The sequence below is a fragment of the Diorhabda sublineata genome, chromosome 6 (assembly GCF_026230105.1).
Source record: "Diorhabda sublineata isolate icDioSubl1.1 chromosome 6, icDioSubl1.1, whole genome shotgun sequence".
In the NCBI taxonomy this organism is placed as follows: domain Eukaryota; kingdom Metazoa; phylum Arthropoda; class Insecta; order Coleoptera; family Chrysomelidae; genus Diorhabda; species Diorhabda sublineata.
Window position 1 is genome coordinate 7,284,211 of NC_079479.1, and position 14,825 is coordinate 7,299,035.

At 33.8% G+C, this 14,825-nt stretch overlaps 1 protein-coding gene across 5 annotated transcripts in view; it reads right to left on the bottom strand.

The window, feature by feature from the left end:
* LOC130445484 (mucin-2-like) overlaps positions 1–14,825 on the bottom strand; it is a 116,315-nt gene that overhangs the window by 44,024 nt on the left and 57,466 nt on the right. For 3 of the 5 annotated variants that reach the window (XR_008910058.1, XM_056781117.1, XM_056781119.1), the window contains exons 5-10: positions 13,379–14,279; positions 9,776–9,984; positions 9,494–9,596; positions 8,545–8,658; positions 7,791–7,931; positions 5,826–6,007 (exon numbers count right to left, since the gene is read on the bottom strand). Coding sequence is in view for 3 of the 5 variants with exons in the window: in XM_056781117.1 (XP_056637095.1) it covers positions 5,826–6,007; positions 7,791–7,931; positions 8,545–8,658; positions 9,494–9,596; positions 9,776–9,984; positions 13,379–14,279 (1,650 nt within the window). In the remaining 2 variants the exon portion in view is untranslated. The remainder of the gene's footprint in view (positions 1–5,825; positions 6,008–7,790; positions 7,932–8,544; positions 8,659–9,493; positions 9,597–9,775; positions 9,985–13,378; positions 14,280–14,825) is intronic. The other 2 variants (XR_008910059.1, XM_056781118.1) reach the window with 1 other exon arrangement.

Consider the following 14,825-nt stretch of genomic DNA (forward strand, 5'->3'; position numbering starts at 1 on the left):
AATTAACTCTGTCGTACAATCACCGTATTCTCTTATAAGATAATTTTAGAACACAATTTTCAGTCGACATTAGATGCAAATGAGAACTCGTTACGGTTATGACTCCCCAAAAGCGTTGAAGAAATATTTTGGCCAATGACTTTTTCGTTGATGTAGATATTATTTGAAAGAAATGAGAAAATTCGAAAAAATGTGCCCGATTGACTTATTTACAAGCATTTATTTGGTTTTTTAACGTTCTTATATTTCGATGAAATTTATATTTTATATGGAGAAGAATGATGAAACATATTACAGAATACACTATTCAATATTACCACCAAACTAATTCTCACAAGTACACTGTTTGACGCGCGTTACCTTCTTCAAAGCCCAAACAATGCACTTTTGGTCTCTGAAAACTATACCTTATCTATAGAAACGTGCTTGGTGGAGTACAATTGTAATTCTAATATCACTAACTCTTCCAAAAGTCAAACTACAATAAAGTACTGATGGAGACAAAGAATCAAGTACACAATCTAACACACTCCATAAGTACAGAAAGTGATTGAATTTAGAAGAAGAAAATATATTAAGATATTTGTACAACTGTGCAAGATGCAGAGATTAGCGGGTATCTGCATCATAAGGGTTATGAAGACCTGTCCAACAGTTTTAGTAGAAGTCATAAAGGACTCAAGTTCACTGCATATACCAACGCATCTATAATCAGCAGGATCAAGAGGAAATTCAAAACAGGGATAATCACTAATTTAGATGAATAGAAGGTCTTTGTGATTAAAATCTCAATAGATGACTTAACAATTTCAAAAATAACTCCTGAGTACTGCTACACAGTTCAACTTGGGTAAGTACTATCAATAAAAAGATATAGCAATCCCATCTGACAGTTAAGCAGCCGTTAGACAGCTCACAAATAATCAAGTCGAAGATATACGGATCTAGAAACTCCAAATATGGGTTTCTCAATCTAGGTAGCAACAAACAGGGGCATACAGGGATAAGGAGAAACAAATACTCTAGCAAAAAAGGCAACTGAGATGCTTTTCACTAGACCAGAACCCCACTGTTCTCCAAAGAATTAGCACGACACCGTATCTTGAATACAATCTTAAAAAAATGAAAACACTTACAATTACTGTGGGTTTCGTTGAGAAAAGGGTGAAACACCTGAATACAATTTCTATAAGCACAGAAGTTTCACGCATATAGGGTCGCAGAGAGAGGAGAGAACTTAAAAAATAGCATTCATCATCTCTCCAGCAGTACATGCCTCTCAGGTTGCAGTACACGCAATCTGAGACCTCTTTTATCTCAGTTTACTTCAAAAGGAAATAAATGTCGCTATTCTTTCGAAGATATGCAATAAATGTGCCTAAGTAGGTAGATTATTTAAAGCAAATATTCAACAGTCATAATTTCATTACTAAGAATTTCTAACAATTTTTTAAAACTAAAAAAATTTGTTATTGATAATAGTTCCTTATCTCTACGTATAAATTTGTATTGATCGTATTCATTGTCTGTTGCGTTTTATTTCAGTTTTAGTTCATAGATAAGCGCGAAAAATTGAAGCTCATCTATAAAGAAACATTTCCAAAAAAGTCCACAACTTCGGTATGTCGACATATGATTTATTTTCGATCTGAATTTATTTATACATGAAGCTGACCTTGTAATATTTAGAAAATTTCCGAAAAATACATAACACTATTATTATTATTAAAGGAAAATATAAAAATGGAGGTTGCTTACCAGGAATCAAAAAAAGATAATCCAAAAAAAGTACGCAAAGAATTTTAAGACGACTGAGTGTTAACAATTTGCGGTGTTCACTTCACAAAAATATAAAGAACACAGCCACTAACCAAACGGCTTGCTACGTATCTCGAAAGTTGACGTCACAGCGTCCAAAATTAGCCGCCTTTCGTTTACACTTTTGTTTGACTGGCAACCTTGCATATTAAAGGTAGTCTTTATAGATATAGTTCAGTTTGATCATATTTTAAGAAAAAAATACTAAATATGTAGACGCTAAATAGTAATTACGCGGAAGGGAAACATTAATCCTCCGTATAAATAAAAAAATAGATTCATTTCAATTTTTTTCATGATGTGACAGCTTTACATCAAAAATGAAATGACCTCTATTTTCTCAATTTAGTCATCTATAGTATCTATAATTTCTATCAATAATAAAGACTAATTGTAGTATGATTTACGCTAAACATTTTATTGTTTCGTCCTTTTCAAATGTGTGGATGTTTTAAAAAAAATTATTCAATACCTTAATGTTACCTTGTTTAATTTTATAAGTAGAAAGAGAAGACACACTAGTGCTTTATAGATCTTGAAAAAGCATCCGACAGAGTTAATAGAATAGAAAAATCCTAGACTACCGAGAAATACAAGTTAGAGTTTAACAGAATGTTAGATGAAGAAATGAAGAGACAAAAAAAACATATAAAACAGTATAGTCGGCTACTAGAAAATGGAAGATATTAAAGTTTTGGCTATACTATAGGGTGTGAAAGAGCCAAACGGAATAAATTCGTTAATAATTAAATGAGAGTGTATTGGGAAAAATGTTTGAACATATCCATTTGTAATTTTAAATGCGCATTTTTTTCATGTGACTGTGGCCAATATCAAATTACTTATTTTAAGTGCAACCCACTTTAATTAAGTTATTTTTTATATTCTTCAGAAAAGCCTATATATAATTCATGTACAATGTGCTCCACTACTGTTTTAGCAATATTAAGTGTTTTCAGTATATAAAAATTAACATTTGAATAAGCAAATTATTTTATTTCGAAGATTTGATACATTACACTAAAAAAAAGTGAATAAAACAATGAAAGGACATTAATTTGAATTAACGAAATGTTCAAAATGGTCGCCGCGTCTTGGCAACATGCTAATATGTTATAGAAATATCGTAACTCAAGATCTGAGGCGTGACTGATCCCATCGCAAGCATGATTCGTCTTTTTAAATCATCTTAATTGATTTTGATTTTTAATTTTGAATACTTTTGACATAAAAATAAGTCCACAAGGTGGAGTCGCATCCTTATTTATTCAGAGCTTATTATGTTCTATGAGGGCTGCCTGAGCTCGGCATATCCTGTTAAGGATATGCAGACTTCATAGTCATCAATGCTTGTAGAATATACGCTGAAGCATAGTTCAAACAGGACTCAATTATAGAAAAAGGTGGTGTCGATCTGTGGGGCTAAACGTCAACCCGAATAAGACCAACCTAATTTTCTTCACTAGAAAGTAAAAACTCAACCTCGAACCCATCAAGCTAGACGCACAAGACACTCGAACAGACATGAAAAAGAGATAAACACCAAAGCCACAAAAGCCCTGATGGAGTGCAGAAACTTTGCAGGAAGGAATTGGGGCTGAAACCCAAAAATCCTACTGTGGACGTCCACGGCAATTGTGCAGCCGATCATCATATGGGGCAGTGGTTTAGGGTACTAGATCCAGTCTGAACACCAAGAGGAATAATCTCTCAGAGATAAATAGACTGGCTTGCACATGTGCAACCGAGATCAAGAAACCATGCTCAACAGCTGCACTAGAAGTGATTCTAAATCTGCTACCTCTCCACATAGTACTGGAAAGTGTAGTAGAAAAAAATCACTTAGAATGCTTAGAGATGGAATCGCCAAAGAAAAACCGTCCTTAAATAAAGACCAAACATTAGACATGCCAGAATGATGCATCGAAAAAGTTGAGCTTTTGGAAAAAATGTACCTCAATTCTAAACTGTAGAAGTGGGTTCAAAACACCATACAAGAACTAAACAGAAATGGCATTAAATGTTATACGATCGGATCTAAATCAGCCCAGTACTAAACGCTGTGAAAATGTTTTCGAAGCAGAAATGTATGCAACTGGAAAATATGTATCATTACTCACTTCATTGGCGGCAACTTTTTTCTTCTATCTTACATGACCAAGCTCTAGCGAAACTGCTTTCTTATTTTGCGATGTAGGCAGTAAATTTGTAAATTCGAGAAATAAGCGTGTGTTCTGATAGACCAAGATCTAAAATAAACAAGAAAGAAATCGTAGGAGCAGTTACAATTTCAGAAATTCCTCCGATGGTTATTGTCAGGGTTGTAGGCTACATTGAAACACCACATGGTCTTCGGGATCTGGCTACAGTTCGTGCTGAACATCTTTCTGAAGATTTTAAGAGACGTTTCTATAAGAACTGGTATAATAGTAAGAAGAAGACTTTCACTAGAAGCTTCCAAGAAATGGACCAATGATTTAATTAAAAAGTCAAGAAGGATCTCGAGAAAATTATCAAGGACTGCAAAGTTGTTCGAGTAATGCCCACACTCAGATGAAATTGCTGAAACAGTCTTCGAAAAAGGAGCATATCATGGAAATTCAAGTGAACGGAGGTTCTGTGGCTGATAAAGTAGCATGGGCACGAGAAAACCTCGGAAAACCTATTCCTGTTACTAATGTATTTGATTAAGATGTTTGACTGTATAGGTGTCACCAAAGGTCATGGATACAAAGTTGTTACTTCTCGTTTGCACACCAAGAAATTGCCGCGTAAAACCAACAAAGGTTTGCATAAAGTAGCTAGTATTGGTGCATGGCATCCTTCAAGAGTTTCGTTCAGTGTGTTATTTCCATCACCATTTATTTGTAGAATGGTTATTTTGCACATTTCTGTCAAATAAATCATTATTTTTATATTACTACGTATAGCTAATGAAACTCAAACTAATAGCACTAACAATGATCACTACTGTCATGCAGGTAGACAAGTTCCTAAGGCTATGAGTTTTAAACGAAAATCATATTAAATAATTTTTTCAAATTAAAATCAGTAAAAAGAACGCTGTGATCGTTCTGGATCACTGTCTCAATGTCAAGTGCTAAATGGAAAATAATTATTGAGTGTAATTTAGCGAATTTGTGAAATAAAATATTTTTTTTCATTTCAATAAATCTGAGAACAATTAATATTTCCGAAACAGTTGAAGACAGGCGAGGGATAATATACACGAATTATGATTATTTTTCTGAAAAAACAAAAAAATCAATAGTATACAGGGGGTTGCATTTAACATAAGAAATTTGGTATTAGTCACTGTCACATCATACACTCTTTATATTTTTTTGTGCAAAAAATTCGCATTTAAAAATATAAATTGGCGTGCCCAAGCGTTTTTGCCAACACGATCTCACTTTTATATTTACGAATTTATTCCATTTGGCTTTTCCACACCGCATACAGATGACATGGTTGTAATGGCAGAAGATGAGAAAACTTTCAGGTAAACTTAGAAGATTATAGAACGGCGTAACTATGATAATAAGGAACGAATACATAGATGATGATAATAACGAAGTTACGAACGCGTCCACGACATGCACCATGGAGACGGTCCTGTTTGATTATGATGGAAGAGTCCAAGGTTTTATCATAGCGGCGATTTATTTATATTCTAGGATGGCTTCCTAATTTCTTCATTTGTTTGTTTACTCCTAATTTATTCATTTGTTTGTTTACCTTTTGATTTATTCGAAAACTTTCTTTTGGAGATAAATACGTGTTTGTTTAGCATCGCGAAGTCATATAATTAAAAGTCGTAGTGAACGTGAAGAAATAGTAAAAGTAACCGATGAATATAAATAAATTATTAAAATAGGGAATATTTAATTATATAACTAAGTGATGAGTTAATTATTATATTGTTAGTGTGTAAATAAATCAAGTATATCCGACCGTGTGTACAGAATTAATTCATTTAATCAAAACTTCATCCAATATTGACTTACCGTTGCTGTTGTAGTTATTTTGATGGTTTTTCTTGCACTACTTGTTGTTGGTACGATGTCAGACGTGGAAGTTTTCGAAGTTTTTATGGAAGTACTTCGGTTTTCCATACCAGATAGTATCACTTGAGATCCTATAAACTTATTCAGCAAACTTTTAGCTTCAATATCTTCCGAGGTATCACCTGTAATTATTATTGTAAAATTATTGTGGATGCAATAACATAAATAATAACAAAGGTCGTCATAAGACAGGCAACGCTCTCGGCATAAATCCAGCAACGATGACGAAAAAGATTCGTGCTTCAAACAGTTGTGTCTGTGTCACAATAACACGTGCTCGTCGAGTGGATGGCGTTTTCTGAATGAATAACCGATACAAGTTCATGCTTTAAGAAAGAGTTAGTTTTTTTGTTAAGTCGTATCTTTGTACGAACGCGGACTACCAAACTATGTTTACCGAATTTCAACAACAATTTTCGACCTCGCTGCTAACAAATCGGTCAACAGTGTGGGATACGTATCACAAATTCTTGAAACCGGGCTCTGTTGCCGACGCTACGCGTTCTGGACAACCGGTATCTGTAACTACTAACGAAAATATAGACAACTTTTAGGCTGAATGATCCGGTCAATCGGAATAACTACGTGTTCTGGAATGACCAGAATCCTCACATCTTCATCGAAGAAAAATTAAACCAATCTGTGTGTGGCAGGTTTAAATAGACAACGATACAACACTCGCAAATATCCTTCATTTCATGCATGTGATCCGACACCTTGTCATTTCTTTCTGTGGGTCCTTCTCAAGGACTGAGTTTTCGCAAGAGGAGCACGCACCTTTTCCGATCTCCAAACTGCAATCGAAAAAGAATTTGAAACTCTTTGCGGACAGCTTGACACGCTTTGCCGGACATGCCTCTCCGTTGAGAAACATTACCATAAATGCTTTCATCAAGATGGGAATCAATTTGAATAATTACCCCTTTTTCTAATTCCTTTTGTAATTTCTTTTCATAAATTCAGTTTGACGCTGCATTTTCTCTCTAAATGCAAATTTGTTGCCTGAAGTATACCGACCTCTGTATAGGGTATATTGATAAAGGGTCAATCACATCGAGCGCACTTAGTAGCTGGTAGCCGCTGACCTTACACGCTAACAGCTAGTGGAACAATCGGTCAGAAACCAACTTACTAATAGAAAATACTTAATACCAATTTACTACCATGAGTTTGAGAAGAAGAAGATGAAGATTTTTTTTTGACAAAAGTCGCTTACTATCAGATAGTAAACTTGGTTGGTGGTTAGTAAACTTCCAGATAAAATCAATCCTCTTTTCATTTCTAATGATTCAAAAACAAAGGAGTCCACGGATACAATCTCAAAGTTGCAGCATTCATCTTCGCTAGTATGCTACAGTACTCAAGTAGAAATAACAGCAATGGTGGAAAAATTGTGATATACAGTTTCCAGAAGGTCAAGTCTAGCTTTTTCAAGACCTTTATACATATACTAAAATTTATATCCATCCAGCACAATTACCATAGCCAGGATGACAGGCCACGAAGGTAATGAATTATTGTTGCAAGCATTTGTCAAAAACTGAATGGACAATCCAAATTTGGTGAACAACTAAACACAAAGTGATCTATCAAATTCTGTACGTTAAGTTTACGATAGACCTTATGAACCCCAGCCGTAATGTTGTTCTATGCAGACGAGTAGAAACTTTTGCCGAAATATTACAAGGAGACGCCAGTGTTAACAGTCTGGAGTCTGGTCACAGAATTTTAAGATCGAATACAGGCAATAAATCTGTCAAGGACAACAGAACTTAGTGACCTTTTTTCAAAAATATATGACATTGAAATGTATCTGTATGAAATAAGGCTGAAATGAGCATGATTAAAATTCTATTTGGACAGAGTGAAATCGTATTCTGTATATTTCAAGGAGTTTATTCGTACCTTCTTGATATTCTTCAGTCTTCATTCTAGTTATCACGTCTTGAACACCCGAAATAGTGGATTTGTTACTAAGAAAGGTGCCACCGCTTGTTGTAGTCGTCGTTGTAGTTTTTTTAGAAGTTTTAGTTGCTGTTAAAACGTCTGAAATACAAAAATAGATGGAAAGCTCATAATATATGGGGTATGATCGGTCATTGAATAAGTTGTAGTCATAAGATACCCAAAAAATGGGCTAATTCCTTTCTTATTCATCAAGACAATACGCCACCAGCATGTTGTTTTTTATTTGAGAGTTTTTAGCGGCCATTTGTCTTCCTACTTACCAAATTTAGTACCATACGATTTCTGGCTTGTACCGAAAATAAAAAATGTACCAGAAGGGAAACGATTTGACATTCTTAACATTAATAGAGCCATGTTAGCTTTATAGAAACGCTTTCAGTCATCGAAAAAATGTAGCTTCCGAAGACAGTACTTTGAAGAAGTATTTTTTATCTTTCTTCATAAAATGTACAAATGTTTTTTCTACTTATATAATTCACACATAGCGGGAATTTTCTACGTTAGCGTTTTTCTAATTATAACATCTTCAAATTAAAAAAAAACCATAAACTAAATTTAGTTCGAATAATTTTCCCCAAGATCGCAATAAACTTGAAATATTTCATGTGTTATTCGATGAGTGTTTAATGTACAAATAACTTATTATTATTGAACAATAACTGGTCAAATTGGATTGAATTTTTATGCTTACCAGTTGGGATATCCTCTTCACTTGGAGCACTTTTAGATTCTTTAAAACTTGACGTTCGCAAAATTAGACCTGCCTTGGGATAGGACGTTTGCCGTTCGTTTTTCAAAGAATCTACTACATAAAACAGATAAAGCGCATTGAATTTAAGACGCATTAGATACGATTAATTAAGATTCATTAATGAACAAATAAGTTTTGTTTGAAATAATATTAATAACATTTATCTCTCTAAGATACGCAAAATGTCTCAAAATACAGATTGCATGGAAGTTGGTTAGTTAAAATATAATGTACAACCACATTCTGGTACTCATTGCGTGAATTGCAAATATGACAGCGAATTAAATTCATTAGAACTATTAAAATGTGATCACAAATTACTTCAATCGCTTTGGCCACAGACAGGATGGACTCCATAATGAACTACTGAAGTACAAGAACGTACAAATATTTCCCGAATAATATTGTTACACTGTAAAATACCAGACAAATAGCGAATCAGTACCATGCAATTTGATTTATCGAAGAAAAATAGTAAACCAAAATATATTCACTCAGAGTGCACTTGATCAGTATTGAAAAGTTGAATTTTATATTATTTGTGAACTTGTGATCCTTTTTTGGTTGATGATGCTGATGTTTTGAACAATATACTCAAATACGGTTCTACAGTTGAGCTTGTCCTGTTTGAACAATGTTGATAATTATTAATAAGAATAAAAGCGAATTGTGAGCTATGGTTTTGTTAAATACGAGAAATTATCTTTTGGTACCAGTGCATTAGGGAAAACTTTTCTGAACAAAGAACTAGTTCTTGTAGAAGTAGAGAAATTATTTTCGAGGTCAAATTTTAATACTGGTTCTAAAATAATTATGACAGGAATATGTCAAATAGTTTTAGTTAAGTATCCTTCGAATATGATTTTACAAGATTTACAAATGTACATACCTGCAGTGTCAATGAACTTTTGGGAAAGGGCTTTCACTGAATTTTGTCGTTTAAAATTTGACGTTTTGTTTACTCCAGTTACAGTATCTTCTATTTGTTTTCCCTGAAATACATAAATTGAACTGTTTCTATTTATAATACGATGTTTCAAATAAAACACGAACGTTTCAAATTAGACCACTATTAATTTGTTAATTGCTTTTTAATGTAGCACATTGAATTTTCTCCATATAACTATATATTGATTAAACAAATTCACTATCTATTTTGAAAAACTTCTACCTTTTTATTTGTGAGTGTTTCCAAGGACGGAGTGTTTTCGTATCCAAATTGTTGAGTAGTTGTTACGCTTGTTATCAAATCGTTATTTTGAATTTGTTCTTCGGTACTTAAATCTCTCGGATCTGTCGAATATTTCGTAACGCTTATTTGTCCGACAGGTGCGTTACCATTTTCTGAATAGTATTCACTCTTAACGAAGGTGCCTTGAACTAAAATCAAAACAGAACATACAAAAATAGTACAATCACGATTGTCCAATTGTGAGATATACTCGTATATTTTGATGGTATCTATGAGGATGATCCTAGAAGTACCTAGAGATGGCGGTAGTTTCTTGAAAAATACCACTGTATTAGAAAGTACACAATCTATACAGAATATATTTCGTATTTGAACACGCCACGTTGGTTTGTATTTGTTTGGCAGCCATCAATAGTGAACGTTTTCAGTGAATTTGTATATATGGAAAAAATCGATCATCGTTATGTGTTACAATACTTTTATTTGGCATTAGCTCAACAAATATAAAAGCTGAGCCAGATTCTACTCTGGGTGAGACTGCTCTTTCGATTTAACTGTAAAATATTGGGTAGCCGAGTTTAAACGAGGTCGTGAGACCAGCATCGCAGTGGTTGATCAAATGAGGTGATGACTCCAGAAATCATAAAGAAAATCCATAAATCGGTAGTGGATGATCTTTGACTGAAAGTGTGCGAGCTATCAGATACAGTATGCATTTCAAAAAGTGCGGTAGATCGCATATTAACTGAAAATTTGGATATGAGAAAGCTGTGCGCAAGATGGGTGCCGCGTTTGCTCACAACGGTACAAAAATAGCGTCGTGAAGATGTTTTCATCGAGTGTTTGGCAATGATTTACAGAAATGAAACCGAATTTTGCTCCGTTTCATTACCATGGATGAAACAATAGAACAAAACAATGAAACGAAAAGGGAGAACCGGCTCCAAAGAAGACAAAGACCGTCCCATCTGCAAGCAAGATCATGGCGTCGGTTCTTTGGGATGCGCGTGGGATAATTTTCATTGTCTTTCTTGAAAAAGGAAAACCTAACAACGGCGACTGTTATACGAACTTATTGCAACGTTTAAGCGAAATAATCGCCACATTTAGCTCCTCGGATTATTTTCTGTTCCCAGACTTGGAAAAATTGCTCGATGGTCAAAGATTTTCCAACAATGAAGAGCTGATGTTGGCAGTTAATGGCTATTTTGAAAATATTGACGATTCTTATAATAAAAAGGGTTTCGAACTTATTGAACATCGCCGGAGAAAAGAGTATGGAGCTATGTTGAAAAATAAATATTATATATTATTTGTATTTGGCTTGAATCATGTAAATCAAATAACAAATATAGAGTTACTGATTCAGAATAAATGAAAAAAGAAATACTTTTTGTCACATTTTATTTAATTCACCCTGTTATTCTATTTATTTGTTTAAATGGAATTTTTTGCTCAATTTTTCACTAACTTTCAATAAATTTATTGACTTGTAATTCCACATACCTTCTCGCGTTTGATGACAATACGTGATTTAATGAAAAAAATGGTGAAATATTTAATAATAACATCTGGATTAATTTACTCAAGTTGCATATAAACAAATTTAAATCAAACTTCAAAATTCCATTACAAGGAACAAAGGTTTATAATAATGGGATATTTATAATATCCTAAAAATATGGAAACGAACAAGAAATAGAATATACTAAAAGCAATGGCTGAATTTGAGGTTTAATTGAGTTTTTAAAAGTTAATAAGCAAATGAAGTAACAGATTTCATATATGAATTGTTGCTCAAAGGTTTACAACCAAAAGGCATTAATTTTTGCATAGTTAGGTCGTTGCCTTGTATCAAAATGGTCGCGCGTTTAAGACTGACTAGGAAATCACATTTGACATTAGTATCTATGAATTTTAACTTCATTCAAAAGCGGCTTTTGCAGCTATTTATTAGAGAGTACATATTACTATATGACCAAATTTCCTTTAAATTTGTATACTTTAATGTTCATAATATATTTTTGAACTTTTTGATCACCAGTATATATCTTTATATTATTCTTAAATATAAACTGGAACAAGATTTTTGTCAAATAGAAGATCTGTTTTCACTCATAGTTCTGCTTTATTTTTCAAAACACAAGCAATAAAACTTCTCTGCTCTTAGGTATTTCTTAGTGAAAAATTGAAATAAGACAGAATGACAACTTGTCTATAATGTAATACATGATTTTTAGAAACTTAGATAGTGCAGATTTCTTCCTAAAATCGAATCTTCCATTGTTCGAAATAGTGCAGGAAGTCTTTTTTGTCCGTTTCCTTCAAGACGCCCGTCGCTTCTCACTTCACAGCTTCAATAGACTCAAATGTTCTTCCTTTTCTTAAAGTTCAAGTCATTTTCAATTGCATTAAAAGTGTCTATACAAATATTTTTGCGAGCTTCTTGTTGTTCAAGTGCGAGGATTTTAGGCACCAGTTTTGCACAAACTTTTCGCATGTAAAATTTGTCGCACGTCTTTGTCAATTCCTATGGATTCAGCAATTGCACGAATACTTAGCTGACGGCCATATGAAACTTCACAACTCTATTTTTACACGGCATAACAAAAAATCAACCCCTATGCAAACTAAGACAACGGCTACACTACTCTACAATTACAGTAGATATTACATTGAAAGAGTAGGCTTCAGACTAAACAGCTGACAGTCGTTATTCCTTGGGCATGCGTAATTTTACTTTAGCAGGGCTAGTCTCGTTACTAAATAGCCATACTTCTTAGTGAATTTGAGTACTTTTAGCGGCCAAAAATTCATGAAACAAAAGCAACTTTTTGCGTAATGGAGAAGCAAACCGTTGGCTTATTTTTAGGAATCTTTTTGCCCTCATAATAGAAGAAACCAGGATTATCACTTTGGTAATCGACATTGATACAAAGGCATTTCTAATGCAAAGTAATTCACTATCTTTTTAGTGAAATTCCTTATTTTTGTATCCAAATTGTAGCCATATATGTAACTATATGGATAGTTGGTATTGGAAAAATGTCCCTACGTTACGGTGCCAACAATATTCATTTTCTCTTTTTTTCGGAACGCTTTATCTACAGTGAGCTTGCTTGAGACTGCGCAGAACCGAGCTGGAGCCTCGGAGAATAGAGAAATCGTTGCCATTCTGTCTTCCTTAGTCGGAACAGCTTCCACTAGAAACTGTCCATATAGAAGTATTACATATATGGCTTTATTGTCACTTTTTTAACTCAAACAAACAAAATTCATTCCCCGTATTTTCCTTCAAACCTCGTACGTCTAACGATCATTTGATAAACTGCAATAATGCATAATCGTTAAACTTTTTTTTCTCTATTTTTTTATTTTCATTTTGTGGAAAAATATTATATTTTCTAATATATTTCTAAAAAATACAAAATACCGAGCAAAGCAGGTACTTATATATGAGACAACTGGAAAGTAGCTAGTGCGATAAATTAAAACTCGAATTGTGAAAAATACGGAAGAAAAGAATCATCACTCATTATTCGGCAATGGATAAAGTTATATCAATAATATTTAATCGATTACCTTTAGTTGTGCCGTTATGCTGCGTCCTCAAAGCCTTTAATCCAAATAAGGGAGTACCATTTTCATCGGTAGGTCCAACACCATAACTAGAAGTTATTGAATCAGTAGGCTCACAACCAACGGTGATAATCCTATTCTCTTCTTTTACAGTTCTTCTTACATTGGTACTAATCTTTTCATTCGTATTTGGTGACGATACTTTCTTGAGGTTTCTCTGTTTTACCCATTCCGGCTTATCGTCTTCTATTTTCTTTTGATGTATTTCAGTTTTTTTCAGAATCGAATAACCCGTTTTGGTATCAAGCTTAGGTGAGCTTTTATCTGGTGCATGTGAAATATTTCTACGTTCTGTACTTGATACAGTCGTAGTAGATGATTTTTCGGTGCTTAATTTTCGAGTTTGTTCAGTTTTAGTGGACGTCTCGGTTACTTTAGTTTTTGTAATTCTTTCTGGACTCGATTTTCGTATTATCTCTTCTGTTGTCACTTCTGTTTTACCCGAAATTGGATGGCTAGGACTAGAATGTCGTGAAGGGCTTTGCTGTCGTGTAGGACTGTATCTGGTAGTGGTCGTAGTTGTAGTTTTTATAATTTCACGCGCTCCTGTTCTCTCCGGACTCGATCGTTCATTGTCTGGTTTTCTTGTTATTTCTCTAGTAGGTGAAATATTTTTGACTGCTTCTGGACTTGTGTTACGTGATGTAGTTTTTCTCGTTTCAATATTCTGATCAGAATATTTTCGTGTATATGAAGACTTTTTAGTTATGGTATCTTGTTTGGATTTTAACTGTCTCCTTTCTTTTATGTATGTGGTGAGTGTGTTCTCTGATATTAGCGTCTTTATTAATCGTATTTGTGTTCTTATCATTTTACGTAGTTCATATATTTCAATTTTCTGGAGCTGAAAATAATTAAAATCAAAAGTTAACCATGTTAAAAACTACCGGGTATTCAATATAATCTTATGGATTGATTCCAAGGTGTTTCCTAGGTAATCGAAAATATTGTTACTCATTTTTTAGACGAAAAGTTCTTATAAACTTACGTGATACAAATTGTTTTATTATTTTATTAGAAGTAACAACATATGTTAAACAAATAGTACATTTCAGAGCATACGTTCAATATGTGTACCTCCTGCCAAAATGCAGGCATTCGCTCAACGTCTAATGGATTCCCGAACACGTTCGAAGATACCAGGATTGTCACGAATAACATTACAGTCTTATATGATACGATTTTGAAAATCTCCTAAGTTTAATATCGGCGTTGTGTAAATGATCCATTAAAAATATCCTCACACACAAAAATCTAGAGCATTGCGTCCAGGTGACCTAGGGGACCATAGGTGTGAATAGTCACCGATTCAATGGTCTGGAAAAACGTTATTAAAAAAATTGCGTGCAATCACTGCAAAATGTGGAGTAGGACCGTCATGCATGAACCA